This window comes from Danio rerio, chromosome 3 (assembly GCF_049306965.1).
Source record: "Danio rerio strain Tuebingen ecotype United States chromosome 3, GRCz12tu, whole genome shotgun sequence".
NCBI classification, from domain to species: Eukaryota; Metazoa; Chordata; class Actinopteri; order Cypriniformes; family Danionidae; genus Danio; species Danio rerio.
The window spans coordinates 61,571-75,671 of NC_133178.1; the positions used below are offsets into that span (position 1 = coordinate 61,571).

At 42.2% G+C, this 14,101-nt stretch overlaps 1 protein-coding gene and 1 long non-coding RNA gene across 15 annotated transcripts in view; one reads left to right on the top strand and one right to left on the bottom strand.

The window, feature by feature from the left end:
• The window catches only part of LOC110438926 (protein NLRC3), a 33,121-nt gene extending 20,388 nt beyond the window's left edge, over positions 1–12,733 (bottom strand). The window contains exons 1-6 of one of the 14 annotated variants that reach the window (XM_073943673.1): positions 12,602–12,666; positions 8,489–8,616; positions 7,598–7,674; positions 5,738–5,878; positions 4,495–4,551; positions 36–1,827 (exon numbers count right to left, since the gene is read on the bottom strand). In XM_073943673.1, coding sequence (XP_073799774.1) covers positions 36–1,783 — 1,748 coding nt within the window. In that variant the 5' untranslated portion in view covers positions 1,784–1,827; positions 4,495–4,551; positions 5,738–5,878; ... (1 more) ...; positions 8,489–8,616; positions 12,602–12,666. Of the gene's footprint in view, positions 1–35; positions 1,831–4,494; positions 4,552–5,737; positions 5,879–7,597; positions 7,675–8,488; positions 8,617–12,601 lie in introns of all 14 variants that reach the window. The other 13 variants (XM_073943676.1, XM_073943674.1, XM_073943675.1 and 10 more) reach the window with 13 other exon arrangements.
• Positions 9,198–10,954, top strand: LOC110438934 (uncharacterized). The gene is made up of 4 exons (XR_002457331.3): positions 9,198–9,249; positions 10,151–10,186; positions 10,285–10,422; positions 10,612–10,954. It is a non-coding gene; the product is annotated as an uncharacterized lncRNA (long non-coding RNA).
• Positions 12,734–14,101: the final 1,368 nt, after the last annotated feature.

Here is a 14,101-nt window from a genome sequence, read left to right on the forward strand (position 1 = left end):
GTTAGGACTAGACAGCAGTGGGTAAGATTACTCACAGGGCCTTTCTGCATGACCTCACAGCTGGAACGAGTGTCCTGTAGTTTGATTCAGATGAGGTGAACCTCTTCGGGTTGAACTCATCCAGCACCTTCTCGGACATGAGCAGTACATAGAGCAGCACTGTGCACATTGAAGAAGACAGTTTTCTCCCTGGGTCTGCTTGTGCACTGAGGTAACTCTGGATTTCCTCATGTAATGACTGATCGTTGAGTTCAAGCAAGCAGTAAAATAGGTTCACCGAAGCTTCCTCTGAGATGCTCTTTTCCTGCAGCTGTTTAACATGCTCAGTTATTTTTCTGATGCTCTCTGTGGTGTCTTCAGTGTGTTTGAGCAGCCCTATGAGACGTTTATTACTGGATTCCTGTGAAATGCCCATCAGAAACCGCAGAAACAGGAAAAGGTCCAGATGCCCACTCTTTCTAAACATTGCCTTATCGATGGCCTTCTTTACCAAGTCATGGAGCTGAAATTTTCCTCTGGTTGTACTTTGTGACTCCTCAAAGAAAAACTGAAGCTCATCGCTGTTCCTCTCCAGAAAGCAGAAGAACACATACAGTGCAGCAAGGAACTCTTGAACACTCAGATGCACAAAGCAGAAGACCTTCTTTTCATGGAGTCCACGTTCCTTCTTAAAGATCTCAGCGATCATTCCAGTGAACTCAGTTTCTACACTCACATCAATGCCACACTCCTGCAGATCTTTCTCATAGAACACAATCTGTCCATCCTTTAGCTGTTTGAAGGCCAGCCTGGCTAATTTCAGGATCATCTCTTTGTTTGAATCTAAGAGCTTCGTATAATCTCTTTCTTCTTGGTCATCATACTTCTGGCTCTTCATGTTCATCTGAATCAGCAGGAAGTGAACGTACATCTCAGTGAGTGTGGTGCTGATGTTCTCGGTTTTCTCCTTGAGTATTTCCTGAAGGACAGTGGCTGTGATCCAGCAGAACACAGGAATATGGCACATGATGTAGAAACTACGAGAGGTCTTGATGTGTGATATGATTCTGGAGGCCTGATTCTCATCTGTGATCTGCTTTCTGAAGTATTGCACCCTCTGCTGCTCAGTGAATCCTCGCACCTCCGTGACCAATCCCACACATACAAGAGGGATCTGATTGGCTGCTGCTGGTCGTGAGGTCACCCAGACTAGAGCTGATGGAAGCAGATTCCCTTTAACCAGACTGGTGAACAAGACATCTACAGAGGATCTCGTCTCAACTGTATTCAGTGTTCCACGGTTAAAATTCAAAGGTAGACGACTCTCATCAAGCCCGTCAAATAAAAATGCTATATTACATTTCTCATACAGCTTTGAGTTTTCCAGACCCTTCAGTCCAGAATAAAACTCCATCAGAAGCTCATGCAGACTGAACTCTTTATCATTAATCATGTTGATCATCCTGAATGGAAGCAGGAACACACAGTCTATATCCTCACTGACTTCCCCTTCTGCCCAGTCCAGGATGAACTTGTGCACAGAGACGGTTTTTCCAATGCCAGCGATGCCCTTTGTCAGCACTGTTTTTTTATTACTCTTCTTCTTCAGTTCAGTAAACATATCTTTACATTTGATTGGCTTGTCCTGTGTTTGTTTTCTGTTAAAAGCGTCATCAATTGTCAGGATCTCGTGCTCCTGATTGACATCTCTCATATCTCCCTGTGTGATGAACAGCTCTGTGTAAATAGTCTTCAGATCGACTTCTTCACTGTGTTCAAATATATATTCTGCTTTCTTCTTCATGCTGTGTTTATGTGTTTTCAAGAACCGTCTCAGTTTCGAATCCTCTGCTATATAAAACAAATGATTCAAGTACATCAAACAAGGCAGAAGAGAAAAACAATATGCTTGTAGAGCAAGCTTTCACATCAAGTTTAGCATGTTGTTAGTGAACTGTAAAAACTCTGTTCAAGCTGAAGTAGACTTTGTATAGTGGCAGACTGGGACAGTATCTTGGGCAATAGTAAGTGGAGGGTGCAGAATCTGAAGATTTTTGAGAATCTGCATAAATTTAAGTAAGAAATCTATATTAAATATTTTTCAGTCATTCATTCATTCATTCATTCATTCATTTTCAACTGCATATCCAGGGCCAGGTCGCGGGGACAGCAGTCTTAGAACAGAACCTAAGACACTTCCTCCAGCTTCTTCGGGGGGATCCTGACGCATTCCTAGGCCAGCCGAGAGACATAGTCCCTCAAGCGTGTCCGGGGTCTTCCCCAAGGCCTCGTTCCAATGGGACATGCCTGGAACACCTCCCTAGATAGTCGTCCAGGAGCAATCTGAAACAGATGCCTGAGCCATGCCAGCTGATCTGGATGTGGAGGAGAAGCAGGACTACTCCGAGCTCCTCCTTGGTAACAGAGCTCCTTACCCTATTTATAAGGGTGCGACCTGCCAAGTAAGCTCATGACCATAGGTGAGAGTAGGAAAGTAGATTGCCTGGTAAATCGAGAGCTTTGCCAATGCAAACCAAACTCCTACTTTGTTCATACAGGGATGAGACAGCTTTTAACAGAACGCCTCTGACCCCATACTCCCAGAGCATCCGTCATAGAATGGGAGACGGTCAAATGCCTTTTCCAAGTCCACAAAACACATGTGGACTGGTTGGGTATACTCCCATAAACCCTCGAGCACCCTGGCGAGGGTATAGAGCTTGTCCAGGTATAGAACTTGTCCAGTGTACCACAGCCTGCATGAAAACCACATCAATCCTCCAGAATCCTAGGTTCAACCATTGGTTAGAGGCAGTGGGCTGGTGTTGGGTTGCTTATAGCTCCCCAACTCAGCCACCATGTGTTGGAGTTTCTCCAGTGAACCAGAGGGTCGCCTCCCTGCACCTTTGGGTCAGGGATAGGTCTCTTACTGTGGTTTGTGGTCACACACCAGGTCACACACCAGTGCAAAGTACCCAGCCTTCTTAGAGTCTTTGGGATGGGTGCTGAAAGGTGCTCAGACTGAGGACTCTGTTGTTCTACTGGTTGACTTCAATGCCCATGTGGGTATTGACAGTGCTGGAGAGGTGTGATTGGGAAAAACAGCCTGCCTGATCTGAATATGAGTAGCGTTCTGTCATTGGACTTCTGTGCTAATCACAGTTTGTCCATAATGATCACCATGTTCGAGCATAAGGGTGTACAACAGTGCACATGGCACCAGGACACCCTTGGACGAAGGTCAATGATTGACTTTGTGGTTTTATCACCTGATCTTTGACCGTATGTCTTGGACACTTGGGTAAAGAGAGGGACAGAGCTGTCAACTAATCACCAGCTGGTGGTGAGTTGGATCCGCTGGCAAGTGGAAAGCTAGACAGATCTGGCCGGCCCAAACCTATTGTGAGGGTCCTCTGGGAACGTCTGCCTGGACCTCAAGTCAGAGGGATTTTCAATTCTCTACATTGGGGGAGCTTTGACCAGATCCTGAGGTAGGCTGGGGACATTGAGACTGAGTGGTCCATGTTCTCCGACTCCATTGTTGACGTAGGTGTAAAGAGCTGTGGTCGTAAGGTCTGTGGTGCCTGTCACAGTGGTAATCCACACACCCGGTGGTGGACACCAGAAGTAAGGGATGTTGTCAAGCTGAAGAAGAAGTGCTACAGGGTTTGGTTGGCTTGCAGGACTTTCGAGGCAGCTGACGGGTACAAACAGGTCAAGCGTGCTGCAGCCCGGGCAGTTGCAGAAGAAAAAAATTTGGGCCAGGAAATAGTTCGGGGAGACCATAGAGAAAGACTATCAGTCAGCCCCAAAGAGATTCTGGCATACCATCTGGTGCTTCAAGAGGGAAGAGCAGCTCCACATTGACCCTGTTTACAGAGGAAGTGGGGAGCTGTTGACCTCGACTGGGGATGTTGTTGGACGGTGGAAGGAATACTTTGAGGATCTCTTTAAGCCCACTGACATGTCTTTGAGAAAGCAGTAACTGGGGATGCAGGCGTGGACTCACCCATCACCAAAGCTGAGGTCACTGAGGTAGTTTGCAAGCTTCTCAGTGGCAAAGCAGTGGGGGTGGATGAGCTTCACCCTGTGTATCTTAGGTCTCTGGATATTGTTGGGGCTGTTTTGGCTGACACGTCTCTACAATACCACATGGAGGTCGGGGACAGTCCATAGGGACTGGGCAACTAGTATGGTGGTTCCCATTTTTGAAAAGAGAGACCAGACGATGTGTTGAAACTATAGGGGGATTACACTCCTCAGCCTCCCTGCCAAAATGTATGCCAGGGTACTGGAGAGGAGGATCCGGCTGATGGTTGCACCAAGGATTCAGGAGGAACAATGCCGTTTTTATCCAGGCCGTGGTACACTGGATCAGCTCTATTAAATATTAGTATAGTAGTTCAATCTAAAACCGTTCAAGAGTTCAGTTTAACATCTGTATAAATGTGTTCAGTTCTTCTTACATATCATCACATCTGTGTTAGTTTAATGGATCATAACACAAAGAATAACCTGAGGGACCTTGCTGCTCTGTGTGTTCCTCTGCTGTCTCTGAGCGCTTCTGTTGATCTGTGAGATGAGAGAGAATAATGCACAGAACGATGAGAGAAACGCTGAGTGAGAGGACTCTCTATGCTGTGTAAGTCCCTCATAAATGACTATTAAAGTCTCTCATGTGGTGGATATGGTCATGCCTGAAGCTCTGAACATTTCTGCAGCTGATCTGGCTATGAGCGTCTGTCTAATGTGTTTCTCCTTCATCAAGTGTTCTTGTTCCAGTGTTATATGTGTATTTTCTGCATACTCTTGTTCCTCTTTTTCTTTGTTCAAGCTTATTTTCCATATTTGCTAAATCAGTCTCAGATGATTGTTCGGATGACGTTGTTCTCTCTGTGTGAGGTATGAAATGTGCAAACTGTTCAGTAAATATCATGCAGTTGGGTTATGATTCTGCTAACGCTCAACAGCCACACAGACTACTGATGACTGAGAGGAACTGGAAGACTAATGCTTTACAGCAGGGGTGGTCAAACTCAGTGCTGGAGGGCTGCTGTCCTGCATAGTTCAGCTCCGACTTGCAACACATTTGCCGGGACGTTTCTAGTACAGCGAGTAAGAACTTGATTAGCTGATCCAGGAGTGTTTAATCAGGGCTGGAGCTAAACTCTGCAGAGCTGTGACCCTACAGGACTGTGTCTGGGCACCTCTGCTGTAAAGCAATGGTCTCAAACTCAGTTCCTGGAGGACCGCAGCTCTGCAGAGTTTGGCTCCAGCCTCCTGTAACTCACACCTGCTGAATGGACTCTGGTGGTCTTGAACACCTTGATTAGCTGGATCAGCTGTGTTTGATCAGGGTCAGAACTCGAGCATTCTTACGCCACGATCACACTTGAGTTTGATCGTGTGAAATTCTGTCGTACGGTGCTGTGAAAAGGGGCGGGATTTAACAAGATGATTAGATGTTTAAAAAGCGAGTGATTGGTCCATATTTTACATTTGTGTACACTGAGGTCAGGTTTTGAGCTTCTATTGGTCTCACGTATCGTGATGTAATTTCACTGTTCAGAATTCAGCAACATGCGAAACTTGTCATGAGCTTACGCTTCTGATCTGCCATATTGACATGTGTGTGAATGGAAGTGTATGGGGAGAAAAGGGCAGTGTGACCACAGCTTTACTTAAATAGGAGTAGGATTGAGTAGCACTGAGCATAATGCTAATAACAGCTAATGAGCAGTGTGTGTGTGAGCAGTACCGGTTCCTGCAGGGTTCGAGCTGTAGTAGTTCACTGTGCCTGTGATTGTGTTTCCAGTGAGTAAAGAAAAATTAACCCCTGCTCCTGTTTCAGCTTTCACATGAACACTGACTCCAGCCTGAGCACTGCTGCTCGCCTGACCTGCAATACAGACTGAGATTAATACTGTTCCTGAAGGACAACTTCAGCATCACTGAAAACACGGTTCACTCGTTTGTGTCTGCATATGTGTGTGTGTGTGTGTGTGTGTGTGTGTGTGTGTGTGTGTGTGTGTGTGTGTGTGTGTGTGTGTGTGTGTGTGTGTGTGTATTTACTGTCTGTTGTCCCGGCTGTATGTACCTGTTAATAGTGTAGTGATTTGGAGTGTGTTGTTGTGTTTTGTTTGAAGCCAGCACTGAAGCTTCTGCCTCATCATAGCACATGTGCTGCTGCTCCTGCTGCTGCTGCTGCTGCTGATGATGATGATGATGATGATGATGTGACAATACAAGGCATTTGATTTCCTGTTTAACTGGCCATTTATTCTGCTGTGGCGACCCATGATAAAGCAGAGGGAGTGATTAGACTATAGAGAACTCATTAACACGTGGAGGGAATCTCACAGTGAGAGATGGAGCTCATAGACCAAACGACAGAGCGCTTTACACCAGCCCAACAGCTGAGGAGAAGAGTTAGTGTGACTCCATCTACAAATCAATGCTACAAATCTGCTTTAACAGCGTCAGCGGTGCAATACTCAGATCATGAACATCAGAATACGGTCACCAAAATAGAGCCGGACATTCGCTTAGTTGTTCACGCGTGACTCAAGATGAAGACTCTTAAGTGTTTAAGCACAGAGAGGGGTCAGCATTAACACTGAGCAGCACCACTGTGGTCAGGATGCCATGATGGACACCATGGAGAGCCACGTGAGAGTGATCAGATCTGTCTCAATAGCACCACAGCAGAAGCACCGAACACAGAATCAGCAGTGCATTGCTATTAATCTTAATAAGTTTGCGATCATAAAGCGATGACGTGTTCAGCAGTGGTTCCCTGCTCTTTCAAATCTGGGCACCCTGTAATGACCTGGCCCACATCACTGTAGCCAGGGGCATGATGGGAAACAGTTTAGAGATGATTTCTGTGCTATATTAGGTGGATTACGCTCAACATTTCCCTGGTTTGTAAAACATTGGCCATCGCCATCATCAGCAGCAGTGTGGTGAGTAAAGGATGCCCCCGGTGGTGTGGAGCTGTTCAGTTTTGTGCTCAGATTGAAAAGGCTAATAGATCATTTATTCTGTCAGTTCTCTCATAGACACTCGTGGTTGTGTGGAGTACGGGACACGAGTGCTCTAACCACTGCCTTTCTAAATCATAGTAAGTAGCCTGATGTAGCAGCTAGCACCCTGCTAGCTGTCCCAGTTAATCATGCAGGTTGTTTTAGCTCCAGTTAGACACACGTCCAACACTTATAGACCAGCAATGTTTTATGCTAGTTAACAACCTTTGCTTTGGGTGTTAAAGGGCACAGAAGTGATGTATAGCTATGCTCCAGAACTGACATGTTTGGGATGATCAGGGCAGTGTTGAGGGCTCATCCTCTCTAGGGTTGAAAGCCTATAATCACCTTCTCTATATCAGGTCTGGAGATCTGCAGAAAGAACGACTGCTTCACCCGTGTTAACATTAGAACCATGGGTGAGGAAACAGTGCTTCGTTTTTAGGACCAGGTTTCATTTAGTTTGATAGTTTTTGAAGACAGTAGGTTCTCCTTTTAGACACTTTAATAAACACTTCCACCAAATCAGTGTGCTGACGGCGCCTCATTACTCTGTACAGTCACAGAGAATCTCACACTGAAGTCAACGTTACCTTGACTGAGTTCATTCTCCAGCTGCTCATCCTGACGCTAACACTGATGCTTACACTTCCTTCTTCTCCATCCACAGCTGCAGGACAACAACAACAACAACAACAACAACAACATCATCTTCAGCTGCAGGACAACAACAACAACATCAACAACAACAACAACATCAATATCACCTACAGCTGCAGCTGCAGGACAACAACAACAACAACAACAACAACAACAACAACAACAACATCATCTTCAGCTGTACGCGTGTTCTGTAAATCACCTGCCATTAACAGAGCTAACAGTTGTCCTCAGTTATACAGCAAATGAACATAACACTATGTGGCGAGGGGGCGTGGCCGAGAGCCGTGGGAACGGGGTGAGGCCACCACGTAACTGGATACACCTGCGGTGCGCACCTGCCTCGGATCCCACGGAAGGAGCTCTGGACCATAAAAGGAGGACCGATGGCAGAGGAAGCCGAGAGAGGACCGGGCCCGGGCATGTTATTTTACTTTTGCTTTCAGTTGTCCGTTTGTTTTGGTTTAGACAGCAGTCTCTGTGAGGAGCTGCCGTCACTGTTATTAATAAATCATTTTAAAGCTCCGTCGGTTCTCCGCCTCCTTCTTCCTGGCGGCCAAAGGGTTGTAAACTTCATTACACACAACCTCCTGAAATACACACACTCCACACAGTGTCTGATAGATGACAGATTTACATGTGTGTGTGTGTGTGTGTGTGTTTGTGTTTGTGTGTGTGTGTGTGTGTGTGTGTGTGTGTGTGTGTGTGTGTGTGTGTGTGTGTGTGTGTGTTTGTGTGTGTGTTTGTGTGTGTGTGTGTGTGTGTGTGTGTGTGTGTGTGTGTGTGTGTGTGTGTGTGTGTTTAATGAAGTAATCTTTACTAACCATAAGTAATGAGGATGCGTCTCATCCTCTGCTGAGCTGGCGTCTCTCTCTTGTCTCCTCATGTTCATAGTTGACTGTGGAAAGGGAAGGTTTCTGGAGAACTGGAACTGCTAAAGCAGATCAGGGGGCTGTTCCAGAAAGCAGGTTATGTGACATAAATGGGTAAGTTTGAGAGTACACTCTTAAAAAAAAAGGTTCCTTGAGGTTCTATATAGAACCTTGGGGTTCTATACTTGGCCAGTAGAACCTTTTACCCAAAAAATGGTTCCATTTAGAACCCTTTGACTGCAAAGAACCTTTTTGATTAAAATGGTTCTATAATTTTTGGATCATAACATAATTATGTAGTAAAGATTATAAAATAATTATAAGCTATAACACAGAGAGACAAAGATTTTTGAGTCAAAACCTGATAAAATGAATGCTGTGGTCAAAAACTTAATCAGTGTACATTATGATGGGATTTTTTATGCAGGTTTGTACAATAGCATATAACTTATAGGCCTAATTTATATATACTCAATGTTTAACATTTTTGACAAATTATTTTGTGAAATAAATAAAATGACCAATTTATTTAGACTGTGCAGTAACATGTTGTTATGGTTTAATAATTTATTTGTAACTAATAATCTTAAAAAAGCCCTCTGGTGACGTCAGTCATTGACAAGGACATCGTCATGGACCGGTGGTGAAGAGCCTCGAGAGTGAAGGTTAATTTTTCGAAAGGAGAAGTCCACTATTTCAGCTTCATCATTCAGGTATGTTAGTATATTTAATATATATAGTGAAATATTTTGTGTTATGAAGTAAGGTTTCTATTTGATAGAAAATCCCTCGTGTTATTTGGTGATACAGATTGAATGGGGGTAACTTTAGCGTTAATATGGATAAACACTGTGCTTGCGATGACCTCAGTCGTCACCCTTCGGTTCAGAAATCTGTTAAGTTGAATTTTTTTCTGCTTTTTATTCTAAATAAGTTACAATACCGCTATACTTGTTTGTCAGTACTACTAATTAAATTACTGATAACAATACACAGCTGTGTTATTTGAAGGCGAGCTTCGAGAGAGCGTGAATGAAGCATGTGCACGTTATTTTTAAAAGTAACTTGATATGAGCCGATTTCATCGTGTTTTTTTGTGTTGTTTTTACCTCCAACCTTGAAAAAACGCTCACATTTAGCTTGGTTCGTGTGTGTTTTATCAGTGATTGAGCTAAACTCTGCAAAGTAGTGGACACTACTGCCAGCTTTTGAGACGTTCCCGCTAGTCTGCATAAAACCGTAAGATAGCAGTGCACCTCTCGTGCCCGCACAGGCAGATTCGTGCCCGAGTCTGTGCACGCGCGGGAGGCCAGTCACGGTGGCAAGTTCTTCCTATGGCCAGTCCGCCCCTGAATATTATTGAAACCTTTAAAAAGCCAAACATATTTTAACAATCCATAGACGAAAGATCAGGTCTTATTTATAAAAGACACAAAAATGCAGACTAAATGTATTGTGAAATTATTTATATATATTATATATATATATATATATATATATATATATATATATATATATATATATATATATATATATATATATATATATATATATATAGTGCAAAATAAGTTTAAAATTAATATTTTAATGTATATTTTATTTTTCTTCAAACAGCCTGGAAACTGAACTGCTTCATAAAACTTGTGCTTGGTATGTATCATTGTTTTAAAATCCAAACAAACTGTATTGTGGTCAGTAAAATGAAATAAATATTATAAAAGACTTCAAGATTGTATTTATCATTACAGAAAAGTGTCATGGGACCCATATTAAGTTTCCAACTTTGATCTGCTGCACACAAGTAGCTTTGAAGAAGAAGGATCCCAGCTTAAAGAAAAACATGTGTCACATCCATAATTGTTTGACATCATCTTCAAGCACACCTGGTACAGTATTGTATTTTATAACATGCATAATTCAGACTTGTTGGTTGTTGTGTACTGAAAAAATATATCAAAAAAATATTCTATTACTTACTACTGCTGTTTTAATACAGTGAGAACATTAAGGTCGTTGCTTAATAAAAAGTCCTGCAGAGAAGAAATATGTATTGAAAGGTGTAAATTTGCCTACAGGATTCCTTGTTGCAATGTCTTCAAAACAAATGTAAAAATGAAAGGATTTCAGTGGTGAGCTCATATAATGGGATCAAAAGGAAGTGAACTGGACTGTGAGGGACTTAACACAAGGAAAGTTCATTTCAATACATTTTATGTCAAGATTAATTCTGTGATTTAAATTCATATTTACACACTCTACAAATGCTGTCTTCCTACCTCAGATTGTGATGGACCTAGAATGCGACACCGTTTACGAATAAGTCAAGAACCAAATGAAACACTATTTTCCAGAGTACAGATTATGGAGGGGTCTGCCAAACTAATAGAGCAGTTTCTTCTTCTTGGAGTGCCACAGCTTGTGAGTAACCAAACACTGTTACATTGTGTGCCAAATAGATATGAAAAATCTGTGTATATGACATTTTAAAGCTCATTTGGTAAAGCAATGCATTAGCAATGCCAAATGTGTTCCAGGTCTCACATATTAATAAATGTATAGATTAAACACAATCTACGTCCCTTTGGATAAAAGTATCTGTAAAATATGATGTATGTTATTTGATATGCAGTTATTTTGTTTTGTTCTTATTCTAATTTTATTGTTTTATTTAATGTTCATACTGAATTGAGGTCACTCAGATTTGTCAATTTCATTAAATTCTGTAACAAATGAAGTGACACAGAAACATCTTTAAAAGAAATGGCCCAATAGAAGGGAAGGAAAGAAGGAAGTACTCAGCATTGAAATATTGTTTTACAGAAATCCAAAGATCCTAACAGCTCTCCTGATTCCGTCAAGGCTTGAAGTGTCAGCATTACGATGGCCAACACTCGCTCACTATCCTTCTGCTCCCTCATTTATCAGAGGCACCACAGTAGAATGAATTAGCAATTACTCTTCACTTTCCAGCCGCAACCCAGCACTGGGAAACACCCATACACTCTCTCATACACCTGCACACATTCACTCACTGTGGCCAATTCACCAATACCGTACGCATGCCTTTGGACTGTGGGGGCAACTGGAGCACCCAGAGGAAACCCACACAAACACTGGGAGAACTTGCAAACTTCACACAGAAACACCCACTGACCCAGTCAGAACTCGAACCAGTGACCTTCTTGCTGTGATGTGACAGTTCTAACCAGTGAGCCACTGTGCCACCCATGGAAAAAACTATTTACATTATAAGAGAGGCCGGAAAACATGGACATGCTACAGGTTGTGGAATGGCTGTTCTCAATGTTTTGTATAATCATTTTGCAAATTTTTGTGTGCGATTAAGCTCTTTGTTCAATAACCTTTATTGAAAATTATGTATAAAAATGAATGTTGCCATGACCAACACATACATGTACCGTCAACTTGTTGAAATTGTAGTGTTATTTAATAGATGTTTGAGTATTGTTTCTGTCTGCATTGTAATACATTTTTCATGATTTTAGAGATGTATGAAAGTTAAGTTTTGTATTTGTTCAATCAGTAAACAAGCTTACAAATGTTTATTAAAAAGTAAAATCATTAAAATTAGATTGTTGAATGCCATTAAGCTGTTAATTATGTTTACTAATTAAATAGTAAAAAGGTATAATGTTTAGAGGTAGATCTTATACAATTACGCAGAGGTGCAATTTTAAATATTATTTAAAACTTATTTTGTGAAGTAAATTGAATAAATTTAAACAATTTGAATTTTCTGCATTGGTTTTATTTTGTATTCAATAATAAATAACATTAATTCAATAATAAATAAAGAACCTTCAAATAGTTGTAAATAGAACCATGTAACTTGAATTCAAAGAACCATTTGGGGTTCTATTTAATGAACCCTTAAAATGGTTCTATTTAGAACCTTTTTGGGGTTCCATATATGAAGCGCTTGATAGAACCATTTTTGGTTCTATATAGAACCGTTTCTTTAAAGAGTGCCCACACACAGTTCTCGAGTATATGATGATGTATACTGTCAAAATAACAGATCGTGTGTGACTTATAAACACTTACCGTGCACGCAGAGTAGCGACATGCAGTTCCGGTCCCGCAAACCGAAACAGAAACCAGCCGGACTGAAGCGCTGAGAGCGGAACAGCGAGCACGCGCAAACAGAGCCTCCTCGGGGGCGCGCTCGCTCGCTACAAAGACAAGAACGCGCGGCTCGTACAACCAATGTTGCTAACAAAGCAATTGTTTGCTAGATTTAGCCACTTATTTTTATCAAACAGCAGCTAGCAACAGATTTAGCAGTTTTTAACATTCATTTGGCCACTTTTAGCAATTTTTTAAAAGTGTCTCTCAGAGCAGCGGCTGCAGCTTCACTCGGTGCACTCTCAGAAATAAAGGCACAGGAGCAGTCACTGGGGCTGTACCGTTATAAAAGATTCAGGTTTGTACCCAAAAGTCCTCAGTGGCACCTCAAAAGTGCATATCAGTGCCCGGATGTAATTAAAAAGTACCTTTGAGGTGCCATTATGACCCTTTATGTACAAATATGAACCTTTTACACAGGTACTGGCCCAGAGACAGCTCCAAGCCTTGATTTCCGAGAGTGGAGTGAATCACTAGCTCAGATTGCTTTCATAACTGTTCGTTTACTGATATTTGTTAACCTGTATAATTGTTGGTCATTTAGGAAGCAACACATTGCAATAGTGCAGCACTGTCGTCACTTTCACAAGCGTGTTCATTTCACAAGTTATATAAGTTATATACAAATAAACACATTTTAGAAAAGTGTTTGTCTTACTCTTACAAATAGTCCGCTAAAATTTCATACAAATATAAATGGACATGTTTCAGATGATGTTTGAGCTGAGACGGCCAGTCAATCTGAGAAAACATTCATTATATTGTACACTGCATCATGATGAGTTTTGAGCTGCGATTCCGCCATGACGTCATCACGCACAGTAATATGCTAATAAGAACAGTTCAGTGTGCATCTGGAGGTAATGCTTTAATATACAGACAGGAGACACATGCAGAGAGGCTGATCATAGTGAGGGAATAAATCACAAACATACAAACAGCATCCTCGAGTACAGACCGGCAATACAGCTCTGATAAAACTACAGAGAACAGAGCAGCCTTTAATGACCCGATCATGAGCGACTCAATCTAAAAGAGCAGATGAACAAGTCTGAATCATGATTAATAACTCAACATGACGAGACGCACAACACAAATGATGATGACTTAAAGCATTCAGTCCTGTTGATAACTGTAGATATAGAGCTCAGCGCTGCAGGAGCTGGGTCATCCCCCTCACATCACCCTCTCTGCCGGGTAACCCATTCCCTCATCACCGACTCCAGTCATCTACAGAAACTCTCATTATATAAGGAGGATTACCACAGATAAAGCTCCTCAATCCGCATCACGACTGACTGATGATGGAGTTCTGACAGGTACAGTACTCACTGACTGAGCTTTAACTCAGATCAGGTCTATAAATGCCCTCTACCAGAGTTTACTGTAGCGTCACACACATCTCAGTCTGGGTTTACA